Source organism: Dicentrarchus labrax, unplaced genomic scaffold, assembly GCF_905237075.1.
Source record: "Dicentrarchus labrax unplaced genomic scaffold, dlabrax2021, whole genome shotgun sequence".
NCBI lineage: Eukaryota > Metazoa > Chordata > Actinopteri > Moronidae > Dicentrarchus > Dicentrarchus labrax.
This window is the reverse complement of record NW_026136702.1, coordinates 13,328,731-13,344,861: the sequence shown is the minus strand read 5'-3', so window position 1 is coordinate 13,344,861 and position 16,131 is coordinate 13,328,731. Positions and strand designations below refer to the sequence as shown.

At 37.7% G+C, this 16,131-nt stretch overlaps 1 protein-coding gene across 1 annotated transcript in view; it reads left to right on the top strand.

Annotated features, from left to right (window-relative positions):
• Positions 1-12,946: 12,946 nt before the first annotated feature.
• The window catches only part of neurl1ab (neuralized E3 ubiquitin protein ligase 1Ab), a 30,948-nt gene continuing 27,763 nt past the window's right edge, over positions 12,947-16,131 (top strand). Inside the window, exon 1 of the mRNA XM_051375557.1 lies at positions 12,947-13,222. Coding sequence (XP_051231517.1) covers positions 13,189-13,222 — 34 coding nt within the window. The 5' untranslated portion in view covers positions 12,947-13,188. The remainder of the gene's footprint in view (positions 13,223-16,131) is intronic.

The window sequence follows — 16,131 nt, the reverse complement described above, 5'->3', positions numbered from 1 at the left end:
GCTGTCATTTTTGGATAAAGACCAGATGTGAATAAACATACACATATTACTGGTTTACTGGCAGGCTAAATTTACAAAAAATTTCCAAGAGTTCAACTAAGACGTGCAAAACCAGAGCCCACTGGCATATGTTCATAAGCAAGCAGGCACACATACGTTGAAAGCTATCATGGTGAATGACAGCTTATACATTGGGTGTCTTTGAATGGGGGCCATGAAATGACAGTGTGTAACTCCCATTGCTCAGCCAAGTATAAAGAGATTTGATGGAGCATCTGTTTGGAGAGCACAGAAACAACAGGCGGAACAAGAGTGGAAATCTGGACCAGACAGTCTGCACATTGTCATGCGGCTTCAAATCATAACCCGTGATAGACACAACAATGGAAAATCACGTTTACACAAACAGAAGACTTATAGAATTAAAATCAACACATCGTGCAAATTGAATGTGTTTCCTTAATACATCTTATATTATTAACTAACACTGAAAGCATTTGCAACAGCTGTTACAGTTGTGTAGCTCTGAGTGTGTGTACGTCAGTGAGAAGGGAGGAAGAGGAAGATAAAGAAATGTGAACTCATTTGTATCTAGAGGAGCCGAACTGTCATTCAGTTATAACATGGCCTTCACCTCGTTGTCAACTTAATATGATTGTGAGTCACAGCCAATGACAGAGCATCTGTTTGTGACACAGAGGAATCAATACTCTGTGTGAAGCATCATTTATCTTGTTACCGACTGACTTTGAAAATAAAAGCATCTTCATCCTGAATGTGGGGAAAAGGGTAATGATACAAAGAAGCACTCGGGAATGTTAGCTCCATCTTGTGTTATGGGCTGATGCTGAAATTGTTGGTGTTAACATCTTTTTGTATTTGTTGCTGGTAAAATGAACATTCAAAATGCCAGATTTGGGTTTGGTCTTGTTAGTTCATACAGTACATGATTACACACAATAGTCCTTTACATAAGCTATAATTTGAATTTCAGCAACACCGGGGGCTGAAAAAAAAGGATGAAAACCATGTGATACAGCCAAAAGTGAGCAAGTGTAACCTGAGTATATTATTAACTTAAGTGAACATACCAATTCTACAATTAAAACAGAATCCATTTCTAGCAGTGGTGGAATAGTTGTTCTTTACTTGAGTTTTTGAGTTTATGCTACTTTATACTTCTACTCCACTATAATTAAGCTGGGGATATTGCACTTTTTACACTACTACATTTATCTGACAGCTATTGTTGTTACTTTACAGATCAAGATTTTATACATAAAATTTTATGATAAAAAGCATTTCAAATCATTCAGTCCAGGGTTATTATCAATACTTCTGCAGGCAATGTGGAAATACTTACTCTGCACTGTATGGGAGAATAATTCTGAGAATAAGAGGACCTGGGGTGACTTTCCAGGGATGTTGACATACTATCTGGACCAGAACTGCAGATACAGTGCATGTCAATTTTCAGTGTATATCAACAATAAATGTTCTCAGCTCATAAAGTTAGTTTCCAGTTCGTTGTCCAGGTGTGTTTGCCAGTAAGTTCCAGAAAGTGTGTGGAAAGAAATTTAAAGTTTGTATACTAGATGCCTTGTAAACCTGTCTGAGAGATGACATGGTTGTGCTCCTTGCTCCATTAGCCTCTCCTTCATGGCTCTCCCTCCCTGTCTTACAGTGATTTATCTAGAAGCGGAAAGATTGCAGTGTCGCAATTTGTGCCATCTGCATATGTCACCCGAGTGGTCCAAGTATTTAAGCCGTCAGTAAAATAAAACGCTAATGCTAGTCTATTCTGCATGGTTACAGGTGGTACATATATTTAGTTGTATAACATGCATAACTTGTGTTAAACATCTAACACCCTCATCACCCCACAAATACCTGCCCACAAACATACAGGACAATGATTTCATCTTCAATGTTAAATTAAATGTTTGAATATGTTGCACTGTGCACTATTGACGTTTCTGTACCCAGGATCAAAATGACCCCTACCTGATATCTGATGGGGAAAAAAAGCTAAAAGCTAAAAATGGTATGCAGGAGTTTTTGATTTTGTGTCCATTTTTTGTGCTAAAAGTGCTAAAAAAAAATACTGTTCTTTCCACCATCCTGAATCATTACTCTTTAGCTGGTATCAAAAACATGTCTGGCAAAAATCAGCCTTGTTCTCTAAAAATAATACTGGTTTTGTCATTTTTACAAACCAATATATAAAGCTGAAAGGGAAGGTCAGTAATTTAAAAAGGCTTTCCAAGTCACAACTTGTTGCCAAACATCTGTGATTCGCACCAGATGGTATTAAATCAATGTATTACCTCAAGAGAAATTACTGAAGCCATCAGTGAATCTCTCTGCATTACTGTGCAGTCTGGTAAACCTTCAAGCTCTGTTAGGTTTCTCTTCTTAACAAAGTTAAGAATTGTTTAGTACCATTTTAGCTAAAACATGTTATCTTTCTCTAAGAGCTACTCTTTCGTCAACTGGATTGCATCTCGAAGCCCAGTTGTTGGAAGTAAATTTTTTTTTTTAAGTTCTTCTAAATGATCAACTTTACTGTTTAGTCTTTTAAAAAGGCTTCATGACAAAAATATGATGCTACATTTGTATCTAGAATGAGAAAAAAAACAACATCTAATGCTCAGTTTCTTTCATATTCTACAATATCTCAACTGTCTCTTTCTCTTTTCGGTGATTAATGTAATTCTGGGATGGTGATAAAAAGTGTATCTTAAAGGGGCCTTCCTTGTTTATTTAAAGTAACAGTTGTGATTACTTCTATATTTTGTCTATAATGTTTTGACTAAATACAGATACAATCATCACAACATGCATGTCTTCATCTGCATTTTGTTATATGCAGATGATTTATGCCTTTTGGTTCTCAACGTAATGCCTTCTTTGTGTGCTATATTAGGAGAATGCTTATACTTCTGAGGTTAATAATTTAATAATGTAAAATCACATGTATATCCTTCTTGATAAAAGTAGTTATGGGTTTCATTTTAACTGTTACAGTTTTGAAATACAGTAAATGAAAGCGTAGTTTTTGTAATCCACTATTTTGTTCTTCAGCCTTTGGACTAGTTTTCTCAAAGAAGAAAAACTCAATTCAGATCTCAGTCAACAACAGAAGCAAACAAATATGAGCTCTGCTCTCCTTGCCTCTGCTATTGATGGAAAGTGCCTCACCATAACACTGGCACAGTGCTGCTGTTTTGGTTCAAAACTGCATTTGAACTTGAGTATTTTGTTCGTGCTGGGGTTGAAGAGAGGCAGTCAAAATCATATTCAGACCTTCCCACAACAGATCCACACTGACACTTCTGTCTTCACAACCGTCATACCACACAAAGAAAAAGCTGTAATGTTATCTTATTGCTGAGCTGCTGTAATCAGGTGGTGAAAAGTGTGCATTCAGCCACTGTATTATGTAGTAAAAAACATAATATTAGGATGAAATTATAGGATTTGTGTTTGGATGCATGGGAACATACTGTAAAATTACAATAAAGGTGTTTAAAATTATCATCCTTCTTAAAAATATCTGAAAAAAGTCAGTGAAAACACTGAACTTGATTAACCTTATTCAAAGTTGATCTTTGTCTGATTTATATTAAAGAAGACCCAATCTTGTCATCACTTGCCTTTTCCTTTAGGGCGTGTGCCATATGAAGAAATTCAATAAACACCATCAGATTCTGGGCCAGATTAAACAGGCCTTTCAGGTCTCAACTAGAAATTCTCTAGGCACTTCTATTGTCACCAACCCTGACTGGGTTGTTTTCAAGCATGCAGCAAATCAGATATTCTTGAAACCACCACTCTCTTCCATTAGGGTATTGTCATGTAAGTGTAGCAACTAACATGACGAATAAAAAAATCCTGACCAAATGTCACAAATGTGCATTTTATAATATAAAATTCTCCCCAAGCATCATAATACATTTTGTCCGCAGTTAAATATGTTAAATATGGTAATTATACTGACATTTAAAGGTCCAGTGTGTAACATTTAGGAGGATCTATTGGCAGAAATGGAATGTAATATTCATAGGTATGTTTGATTAGTTTATAAACAGCGGAATATAACAATTGCTGTGTTTTTGTTCCCTCAGAATGAGCTGTTTTTATCCACAGTGGGAGCAGGTCCTATTCCCTGGAGGCCACCATGTTAAACCGCTATGTTTCTACAGTTAAAACAGACAAACACTGGCTTTATAGCGCCCTTTGAATTTTTCACAAGTTTCGTGGTCACTGTAGTTTCTTCTTCGCACATGGTTGAGTCAGGGGGTTTCAGTTCATTGCAAATTTCAATCTCACAACTAGGTGCCACTAAATCCTAAACACTAGTCCTTTAATTTAAAAAAAACTGCTTTCACATTGCATTGAGGAAACATTTTCCTCAGTAAAATAAAATAAAATAAAATAAAATTTTAAAGGGTCCATCAGTTTTACACGTAAAGGTCACTTTATCAACCCTGATAAATGTCATGTTATCAGGGGTATCTTGAGTTAGGCTTGAGACTTTAAATATTAGCACAGAGATCAAACCATCTCAATTTTGGACATTTGGTTAGCTCTAACACCCGGTTACAATATCCACTCAAACACAAGAAGTATAAAAATCTAACGGGACAATTTCCAGGGAATTTACTCAGCATATTTATGTTCCCCAGCAGATGAACCATGTTGAATTTGGTTCGCCTGAAATGCCGTCATTTCATATGTTGGGTGTAATGAATAAGGGGAAACTAAAGTTCAGCTTTACTGTAATTATTCAACCTAAAATTCCATACTGACACTTATTTGTAAGCTGTCCAACAGCCCATATGCTTGTTTTATTTAATAAAACATGCCTTGAGCAGCAGTATAAGATCAGTATATTACACCTCATAAGCAAATAGAGATAGTGTTTGTATTATGTCCTCTATTGTCATTACATCATTATGAATTTATGTAAAGTACTTTAATTATGCATTAGGCCAAAGCTGGAGGGACCACCTTAAATATTTATTCATTATAAATGTCATATTTCATTATAAACTTGCTTTATTCACAGTTAGTTTACTCTTTGCTTCAGTTAACATTCCAACATGTTTGCAGTCACACTCGGCCCCAGCAATGCTTTACAGGCTCTATATTAGTGAAGGTTTAAACAGTTTATAATACAATGCTAACAATGGTGGAAAGACTGTAAACAGCTGCACTGCACTACAGCATTTCCTCATAGTACAGCAGGGCTTAGATGTTCTGGGGTTTCAATGCAAAGTAGGAATTTTAACATTGAAGGTTCCTTCACTTTCTCACATTGGTCATATGACACCTCACCACCATTGCATAACTAAACCACTGTGAGTAACTGAATGGGCTGTGAGACTTAACCTGGCTTTGATTTATTAGCATCTATTCAATTCCTCTGCAGCTGAATAGATGCAGGTGCTGTTTGAAGAGAAAAAAAAATCTGCCGTGAATTCATTTGATTTGCTGTGTTGCATAAAATGAACCACAAACTGAGCTGATGGGAACATCTGTAAAATGGATGGTGCCTGATTTCAACCACAGCTACTGCAGTGATCCTATAGCTTACAAAGAGCCTTCTTATAAAAATGAAGAACTAATTGGTAACTGTGTGCTGAGCCCTTCCATTGTTATTCTCATATTATTTCGCTGTTTTAATATGCATGGATTTCTAGGTCAGCATACATTATATTCCACAAGAAAATTATAGCTTATTGTTCTTCAATTCTTTCAAATTTGTATGGGAATCTGTACTGAATTGCACAATGGATATGTGATGAAAATCTAGCTACAGTGATCCTGACTATATAATAGTGAGGTTTTTTTTTTTCCTCCCTCTGGCTTGGGTTTTATCCTCTGTGGAGGAAGATCAATTGTTATCATCTGAACTCTCCATAGTAATTAAAGTGGTGGAAGGACTGCTTTCAGATGCTGTTTTCATAAGCTCCAATAAATGCTCCATAACTATCATATCTGGTTATTGATAAGGGCATCATGGGATGAGATGAAACCACTGTCTCAAGAACTCTGCAGACACACTATCTCAGTTCTTACAACAATTATCAGTGACTGCCAGAATGATCTATATATGTATGTATATGTTTCTTTATAATCCCTAAAATAAAGTAAGTAAGTAAAATGTGATCTAAATATACCACTCACCACTAATGAACAAGTTACAAGTTACGGGTCTGCAAAACTCATAAGGAAGATATAGGCCTACATTAAAAAGAACATGCAAGTTTATTACAGTACACTATGTAAACATACGAACATCAATTAAGGATTACAAACTCTGTCCCCTAGAACACTATACTGCCCTACAAAGTCAAAATACAGAAGGCTGATTCAATATTTGGACCAAACTGAGTTTAGACGAGACGTTTTTTGACATCTCACCATTTAAAAATGATTATTATTATTATATGATTTTTTTTTTAATATCCAGGAATCAAAACCAAACTGCAGCATCAGCACTCTGGCTTGTTGGCTAGCTAGTGAGATTGCCTTAGTTTAAGGTAATTTACCCACTTTTTGATTGAGAAATTCATTTTGCTGCCCTACATTCTTTGAAACTGTGTTTGTCAGCACATAAATACGGCAGTAACTACCGGTAAATCTAAGAGAAAAAAAGTAATGCCAAATGAAGTAGTCCTGCTAAAGGATAACTAGTCTAGTTTAGCAGTAGTAGTAACTACAGTCATAGTATCTGACCCTGACACCTTTAAATCACATATTTAAATAAAGTTTAATGTATTAAATTTGCTCACAACAAGGCACACATCGTACTTTACAATACTACTCACATTAAAAAAAACGACATGTTCAAAGTCAACTACAGAAAATGAAAAAGAAAAAATCAGGATGAAAACTGTCAATTTAACTACTCAGTCAGAACTCCAGTGACATTATGACCAGGCCATTCAGTCCTGTCATCTCCAAAACTGATGACGTTAATGGGACCATCTTTTTAGACAGAGATGGAAAAAAACCAAACAGTAAATGTCCATCAAATTTCCCTGAATACCTCATTATTTTCCTCACTAACAGCACTCGTGGTGACGTGGTCTGGTGTGACTGTTAAAACAAAGCGTATTCACTGAGGGAAATAGAGGGGATAATGACTGGACCCGCAGTGCAATTGTTTGGCTACAAACACCTGATTATGGTGCATGAGCTAGTTTGAGAAATGTGATTGGCATTTAATGCTGTTTTGTGGCTGGAAAAGGATGGCTCCTTTAACTTCAGCAGTCTGGGAGAAGATGGAAATGTGGGGGCTATATCAGTGTGTGTCTGACAGTTATTCAAATGTCACTGGAGTTTTGATTAACATGTGGGCGAGTAGATAATGATGAATTTCTTTAACGATGAGGGAAATTATGAACAATAAATAAAAAGAATACAGACATTTACATTACATCATTTTACTAAACAGTGCAGTTTTGAAGTCTTTTGGTGAAAGTCTTAAATCATCCAATTCAAATATTAGGAACAGTTCAACATTTTAGGAAATATGCTATTTACTGGTTCTGTCCAACCAGAACTAAACCTGTCTACCAGGACTGCTAAAGCTCACATAGTAACATGTTATATCTTGTTTGTTTAACTGTACGAAAACCTAAATGTATATGACAGTTCATCGTTTTACAGGGGGTTGTGTTGCTGGACTATCTCCTGTCTGAGAGAAGTAACGTCCTGGACTGGGTTGCGGGGGCGTTTCCAGACTTTATGGGATGGCACAAGAGAAGCACTGACTTATTGCAGGGGTGGCATGAGGTTTGTGTCCTAGCTTTTCATTCATTCCCAATTTATGCAATTCCAATACTGTTTAGAGACCTCAGTATGCTGAAATATTCAAATACAGTATGCAAAAATACCACGTGCAAAAAACTGCATGGTTTTTGCCTTGAAACTCTATGGGAATAGAATGAAGTGGGGGATATTTTGGGTACCCATACAACCCAAGGGATGAAAATGGCCGTGCCAGGTTTTTCATTGCCAAAATTTAGCTTAATTTTGAAGCGTTAGTTAGTTAGTAAGGTAATCTAGTTTCATATGATATCAGTATCTTCACTCTTTATTTAAAACTGAGCCCACTACAGCCTCTGAAAGACAGTGTGAAGTGTTAGAGGTAAGCATAATGGGGTGACACTTGGGGCCAAACACCCCTGCAGGGTTGCACCTGTTTTGTGTAAGTTCTCTACTAAGGTGTAAAGTCGACACTAGAGGCTGAGTAACAACCAGTTTGTTTACTTCGGGCATAACTTTAGTTAGTAAACTAGTTAGTTTGGAGGTAGAGTCATAACTAAGGCAAGTGGCCAATCAGCAATCAATGATAGAGTTCCATTGCCATGGTTACCGTGCACATTAGCTTTCAGGCTGGCATGAGTCACTTGGCATCGTAGCAAAACATAGCAGATGAATATTGAAATAGCATATCAATAAATTAGGTCTGTACTCGATAAACGTGTCACAAAATGGCAGCAGTCAATGAAAAAATGATGCTGTGTAGCAGAAAACTGCTGTTCTACCATCAGTGAGTATAATGTGACATTTTCTGATTTACTCGACCTTAGGGGCGTGGGTAACTATTTAGTTTGTTACTTAGAGGTAAGTTGTAATTTTTCTCTCTTCTCCTTTTAGTAATGCATAAATCACAACTTAGCAATAATTTACATTTCAGCTACAGCTGGTGCAACAGGGTAAGGGCAACCCCCCCCCCCAACACACTGCATGTCGGTTTGTGCTAAGGTAAGCTAACCCTCTGCTGTAGCTTTATAATTAACGCACAAATCATCTGACTCTCATCCCAAGCAGATTTCCTAAAATATCAAACTATTTCTTTTATGTATATGTTATGCATTTCATTTGAAGACATGTGCCTAATAACTAAATATTCAAGGTGTGTGGCTATAAGGCCTGTTTCACTGTTTTGTTTTTTTTAATGTTAAATTTTACACAAATGTGCCTCTAATGGCTTATAAATCTATACACTGTAAAACATATTTTGTCCTTAGACCCTTTTTAGAGAAAGAAAAACACCCAGAAAATCCCTTTAAGAGGAAAACAGGAAGAAACCTCAGGAAGAGCAACAAAGGAGGGATCTCCCTGTCAGAAAGATATGAAATTGTACAATAGTCGTACAACAAAGTAAACAGAAACAACTATAGTGGAATTGTTTTTATTCGGCCCTCTTTTACACTACAAAGACCTGGAAAGAGAACAAACTACACTTACACACAAGAGGCCGTTTTACCTGGCCAAACTTTGAGACTCGAGTGTTCAATGTGGCTCAGTGTGGTTTAAGGTGTCAAGCCAAGTCTTAAGTTAGTTAGGGCCAAGTTTCCTTTCATTTTTGTGTCTTAAGCAGATTTCTGTCTCAAATATACAGCAGGGCTATCGGTGTCTCAGATGAAAGCATTTCACATGTAAATGTTTTTGAAAGATTCAAAGATTGATGTGGAAATTATTTCTTCACATGTGGGAGCCCAACAGATAAAAGCAGGTCCTCTTATAAACAGAATGAACAATACATTTTAAATACATTTATTTATTTAAAAATGATATACCTAATAATTTCCTCTTGCCAGTCATATAAAGTGTACCATGAATAAATGTTCTTTAACTTATGCACAGACTTAACCAGTAAATGACAATATCACTGAAAACAGGGTTAACAATCACATATATTCACTCTAAATATTTTGACACCACTACCTAGATTTACCCTGTGGTCCTGCCGCTCAGTTACCCTTCATGGAAAACATCTGTCCTGACCCAAGAGTCGGGGTCAAGTCATGCAGTCGGGCACGTTTATCCATCATCAGCAATTACCCTTAAAAGAAGGCATGGCAACGTTGCTGTGAACCACAGGATATATATGGTAAAACACTCAAAGCTGCTTTTTGGCCATCATTTAGCTTAGTTATTGAATGATTAAAGAGATGCAGTGAGATTCGCATCGAGTATGCGTCTCAGTGAGTCAATTCATAGTCCCTCAGGTCTTTAAACACATCATAATCTCAGTGATGATCCTTCGGTTCCACAGTCTCTGGATCACTGCACACCACTGAACGCCAGGCTAAATAAAATCTAAACCAAGCTCATAACGCTGTTATGTTCTTCTTGTTAGATCTACAACCCTTAGTTCAAAAACAGCCAAAACCCCTGAGCAGCTATCAAAGTGGAAAAGTGAAGAAATGCAGAACTATAGTGAACTAGGAACTTTTTGTACACCTATTAGCTGACTGTCTGTTTGTTTGTTTGCACATTTCTAGCTCTGCATGTGGATACACTGAGAGCCTGCAACAACTGCAGTCAAAAGTCTTTCTGCGAGAATTCTTTGCCAATAAAGAAACTGGATTCTGGTAATATTAGATGAATGAGTCCCTTCTAGCTACAGCTTGTCTGATGACAATCTCATGATCAATAACCTTTCCCCCAGTTTCTTATATGTCACTGTCACTTTTGAATGCTATGTGACAACTTGATTTCACCTCTGATAAGTTCCTGCTGGGTGGGGTTCCTTTTCTGCTGACGCCCCCCTGTTGAGGATCATATGATGTTCTTGTGTTGCTTTGTAATGTTTTGCATATGGCTCCAGGGCGAGGGTCCAAACTCTGAGTAGAATGGTGTTTTTGTTCAACATGGATCATCCCCAAAGAGAGCGAGCGCACACTGCTCCCTCAAACAAGGTTGTCAAGATGTCCGCGGAGGCCCAGCGCCAGCACACCCCACCAGGCAGCTGCTGCCTGCCAGGCGCCCATCTACAAATAATCTACTGTGGGAGGAGGTGTCAGTCTGTTCTGTCAGGGTATACAGTGTATATCCAATGCTGAGTGAATGCTTCAAAACTACTACACAAAGAACTGGGTAATAATGATCATTTGAAAAGTGCTGAGAATATATAATGTTTGAATTTAAGCAAATTTAGCCAATTCTGAAACAACTATGCTGTGACTTCCATGCGTGGATGGATTACAAAACAGCTGGGCACAGGCAGAGGGGCCCCCTTCACCCCCTGCAGTCACAGAGCCTCTGTTTGAAGTAACATTTCTTTTCGGAAAGTCATTCAAATTGTTACAAGGAGACTCAAAACTGCCACAAACTAACACAAAACAACCACAAAGAAACATATAATGACCAAAAAAGATGCAAAACGCCTACAAAGGGACACAAAATGACTACAAAAAGAGATGAAAACTACCACAAAGACATGCAAAATTAGTACTTCTGTGGAGATTATTTACAGGTATACCATTATAAAAGGTGTTGTACTGGGTAGTATCTACATACTATCAGAAATGCGGTGACAGTTTTTCTGTTGTGCAGCACTATGAAGGTGAATTTACACTCAATTTAGGCAAAAATATTTAGTTTTTCGTGTTTTGTAATTGATATTTCGCAATTGTTAGATATTTGGCAACCTCCCTCGGTGCCTGATCAGTGGCATGCTGCTTTGATATTACTGTAGGACACAAGGCATCATGTTTTATTATTTCACAGTGAACAACACATCTGCTTGTATTACAGAACAGCCAATCACATTTTGACAGCCCCGTGATCAGGTGGCATGTCAAACTCCATTAAGCGTGACTGTGATAGCTACAGGGTCCGTGCCATAAATTCCTAAGTGTTCTGTTCACACTTTTTGCTTTGATATTTTTAGTTCATCTCAATTTCCTGCAACAATGGTTTGACCACCTCTCATAGAAAATCTCTATGTAAAATGCTGCAAAACCCCCAGTGGTATGGCTTTACCCTCATTGCAAATTGCTTACAGACAGTCGAGTTAACCGCAATCAGTTTGTATAAACAATATGAGAATATAGCTCATGCTACCAAGCCAATACAGTGTCTCACAGGCCTTGGCTGCCGACACAAGTTATGTAAACGCTAAGGCGACAAGGCAGATCCTGAGAGGTGCCCGGTAGGGACCAGGGCCATCATGCCAACTCTGAACCTCTGAAGCCAGACACTCCAGAGAAGCCCTAAAAAGTTGTTCCTTTTACTTGAAAGGAAAAGAGGAAGGACATAAAACTCTCTTTGAGGAAAATTTGTTATGAAATAAAAACTTTAGTTAATTTACAACCCAACCTTGCTGTTCAGGCCCAATTTCTCAGCTCCAGTATTATGGTAAGCCTGAAGTCAGCGCTGTCTCTGCCCGGTCATCGTGGCAACTCCACCGCCAAGACATGAAGTCATAATGCATCAGCATTCATCTTCCTACAAGCTGCCAAGTAAATCTTGAAAACACTACTAGGTTGAGTAAAGACACTGACTTTAGATGAACATAAAGCAACAAGCCCTTAAACCTTCAGTAGTTGGAAGAAAAACATCTCTGTATTAACGGTCAGTTTCATTCATTCCCTCCAGATGGGTCCTGGAAGTGGTTTTCAGAGAGTTTGTGCCAAAACAACTATAAATGTTAAACCCCGTTGTCAGAATTCTTTCCTCTTTTCGCTTGATTCTAGGAACATCTGAGCTTCTTCATGTGAATGTACATGCAGTCAAACAACAGCCTGCAATTTGAAAGTGAAAGAGGAGATCAAAGTGGGTGAGGGCAGCAAACAGGTGGGGAGGGAAAAACCCACCGCAAACCTGTTTTATAAAGACTTCAGCAAAAGACTACAGGAATTGGGGATTGTGGGGAAATGAGTGGTGATAAATATTATATATGGTAAATAAATGGTAGACAATCTTTAAAAAAAAAAAAAAAAACAGGATCTCTGTTGCAGACATAAATCTCTAGAGAGTTATTTAGCCTATATTACATGGAGATGAGTGTCCTCTAAGAGTCAATAGGAATATAATGCTGATTTATTGCTCGTAGTGACTCTTAGGGTCCTCTCTTTGGTAGCTACAGCGTTAATAGTCCTGGGAAGCCCCACCTCCACTACCACCTTTTATGTTAATTTCAGCGTGATCTGTGCGCGGACTGAGGGGAGCCGCTGAGTGCTGGATCTGTTGGCTGCTGATTGCTTTAATGTCGATGAGGCTTTGGATAGACACAACCTGCCGCTGAATCAACTGTCGGGACTTTTATTTTGTGAACGGAGTCGTGTCCGTCTAATGTCGCCGCTGAGGACGCGCAGCCGAATGTGAAACGTTTGTGGATCCAGCAGTTAGAGAAGAGGTGAACGCACCTTGCATCCAGCCATGGGAGGTCAGATCACCAGAAATACCCTCTACGGTAAGGGACAGCTGGCATCCTGTGTTGATTCTTTATTATAGGCTTTGTTATAATAGAAGATGATATAATCGAGTTGTAATCGTGCTTGTGCAGCCTCAAGCCTTTGTGCATGAACATTGTAGGCGTCCTGGCAGCCTAAAATAAATGAGAAGAGAAAGTAGCCAAGTTTTACCACCTTCTGTAAGTCACGACTTTAATATAAAGGAAATAAATTTGATAACCCTCCACAGCATCATACTCTAAAACATCACAAGTTGCACTTTTATTCATTTATTTTGCATTGAAGCCTGCTTAAGTTACAGTTATACTTAAAAGAAATAGAACCGGACAAACTGAACGAAGTTGGTACATAACTTTTTCCACCTGGCTTGTTGTTTGTCTTGACGCCCACAGTTGAAAGTGATACAGACCTAATGGATGTCAACATGTTGGCAATGGTGTTTATGCTTCTGTGTGGCAATCAATTGATCATGTATGTTAGGCTATAGATGTCTCAAGGGATGATAACAGGTGCATTGGACGTTTTTATTGATCCGTTTTCACATTAAAGTTTCTTGCAGGAGCTTTAATGCCAATTAGTTAACATAAGATACAATTTAGTGTTTGATGTCCTGAATTATTAATTGGTTATTAGCAAATATAATCTTAATGTCTAATTGTTTTCATATGCTTTCTGATAGTGATACATAATTAATTATTTACTGTATTATAATATTTATTGCAGTTTAAATGTCCTGAACACAATACGTTTGAAAGCAAGGCGTGAATCTAAAGTGTGTTTCACTCATTAATGCTCTTTTATTCAGACTTCTGCATATTAATTGTTTACTTCATATTCTGATCAAATCTGATGTATCAAATATTAGTCTAGGAGAGAAGTTGATCAGAAAATAACCCAGCAACTATGATGATAGTTAATACATAAATAATTTAAAGTAAAATGATAAATGTTTTTGTATGTATGAAATGTTTTATATGACTGTAAATTCAATGTCTTTGGACTAAATCAGCAATATAAAGAAGTTACCTTGAGCTTTCGGAAATTGTGATGGACAGCTTGTCAGACATTTGATAGACCAAACAATTATCAATTAATTAAAGAAAATGAAATGATTAAAATACTCTATAATGAAAATAATAATTAGTTTCAGCCCTTATTGATAACAATTGCAGTAATTAAGTTTGTAGGGCTCATTTCTCATGAAGTTGGTCTTCAGTTCAGATGTCTTTAGATGTTTTATGAGTTGATTTCATGTTCATGTTGTTTGGCTATAAAGCGGACATATGTAATGTATCATACTTTTTTTGTTTTGAGCCGATGATTTTAATTGACACACAGTACACAACCAGGCAACAGTAAACATCTCATTTCCCAGTTGGACAGATGGACACAGGCCAATCCATACAGTCCTTTTTCCAATTTCACTGTTTGGGGCCACTATAACAACATAACAATATAGGTGCAGGCAGGGTCGCTGCTAGAAATTCTTGGCCCTCTGACAAGAGCTCAGCCAGGGCCCTCAAAATGTAATCTATGTTATGTTGCAAGGCCCCTGACCAGCTCACAAGCTCATGATTTATTCAGCTCTTCCAGTTTGGCAGCTCTGCATCATTGTGTTACTGAAGAACCAGTTTTTAAAGAAAGGAAATTAATTCTATGTGTTGACTTGAGTTTTTTTTTTTTTTCTTAAGTTTTAAATGATTATCGAAGCATTGAGATTTCAAGTAACAGGGATCACTAGCTCTTGTTTTCTTGTTCAACAGAAACTGTGCTTCAGTTTTGGCTTGTGGTGTCCCGTCATTTAGAAAATAGCTCCAGAACCAGCAGCACTGATGAGTCATTACTTAGCATTACTACAGCTGCAAGTTGATTAGTTTATTCATTTAGCTGATCGTCAGGAAACTAATCAGCAACTGTTTTGATAATGATAATTAATTCTTTTGAGTCTTTTTTAAAAGAAAGAAATGCCAAAATTGTCTGGTTCCAGTTCCTCAAAAGTGAATTGGTTTCCTTAGTCCTTGAATATCTTTGGGTTTTAGACTGTTGGTTGGACAAAACAAGACATTGGAAGCTTCAGGAGATTGTAACAGGCATTTTTACACTATTTTCTAGACCTGAGGATCAATCCATTAATTGAGAAACTAATCAACGGATTAATCACTAATGAAAATGATGGTTAGGTGCAAATAAACAGAACTGTAAAAGTAACAGGAATGATACACAGTGATACTGAGATGTTTAAGAATCACTTGTTGTTTAGTTCTTATTGAAACCACTCAAGCTACGAGACATTTGAAATCACTAAAGACATACATGTGCCCTTTAGCTCTCCAGCATGCTTCCTGTGAGTGCCTGTCTTGTGAGAGGGGGCCACCGAGCCTCGATACTGACGTCACACCATAGTGAGACCGAGCCTGGGGATAAAACACAGGGGAGCGTAAGAGGCCAGGTGACACTGGCCAGGGCCACTCATTGTCTCTGCACTGTTTGTCCTTTCCGATTAATGACAGCAGAGGCAGTCACATTGTGTGCGGTGGTGCATTAAGTAACATTATCCTCCCTTAAGTTGCTCATCTGACATTCGTCATGGCACCTCTCTTTTATCATGGCAGGGCTCTGGTCACTGTTTACCTTGATGTCTCCGTCAGGTTGCATGACTTTTTAAACACACTTCAGCAGCCACTGTATCATCAGCACTGTTGGCTCTAACCAACTGCCATTTACAGTAAATCAAATGTGGTATTTTTATGTATCCATTTATTTACTGTATTCATGGTTTATACAGTCCTCTGTGTGCTCCGGATGCTGTAAACCCACTCCAGAATGAGAAAATAAAGCTGCTCCAGAGATGATATTAGAATAGTGAGAATAAAAGACGATATTGGATTAGAGGATTAAGCGTGAGTGC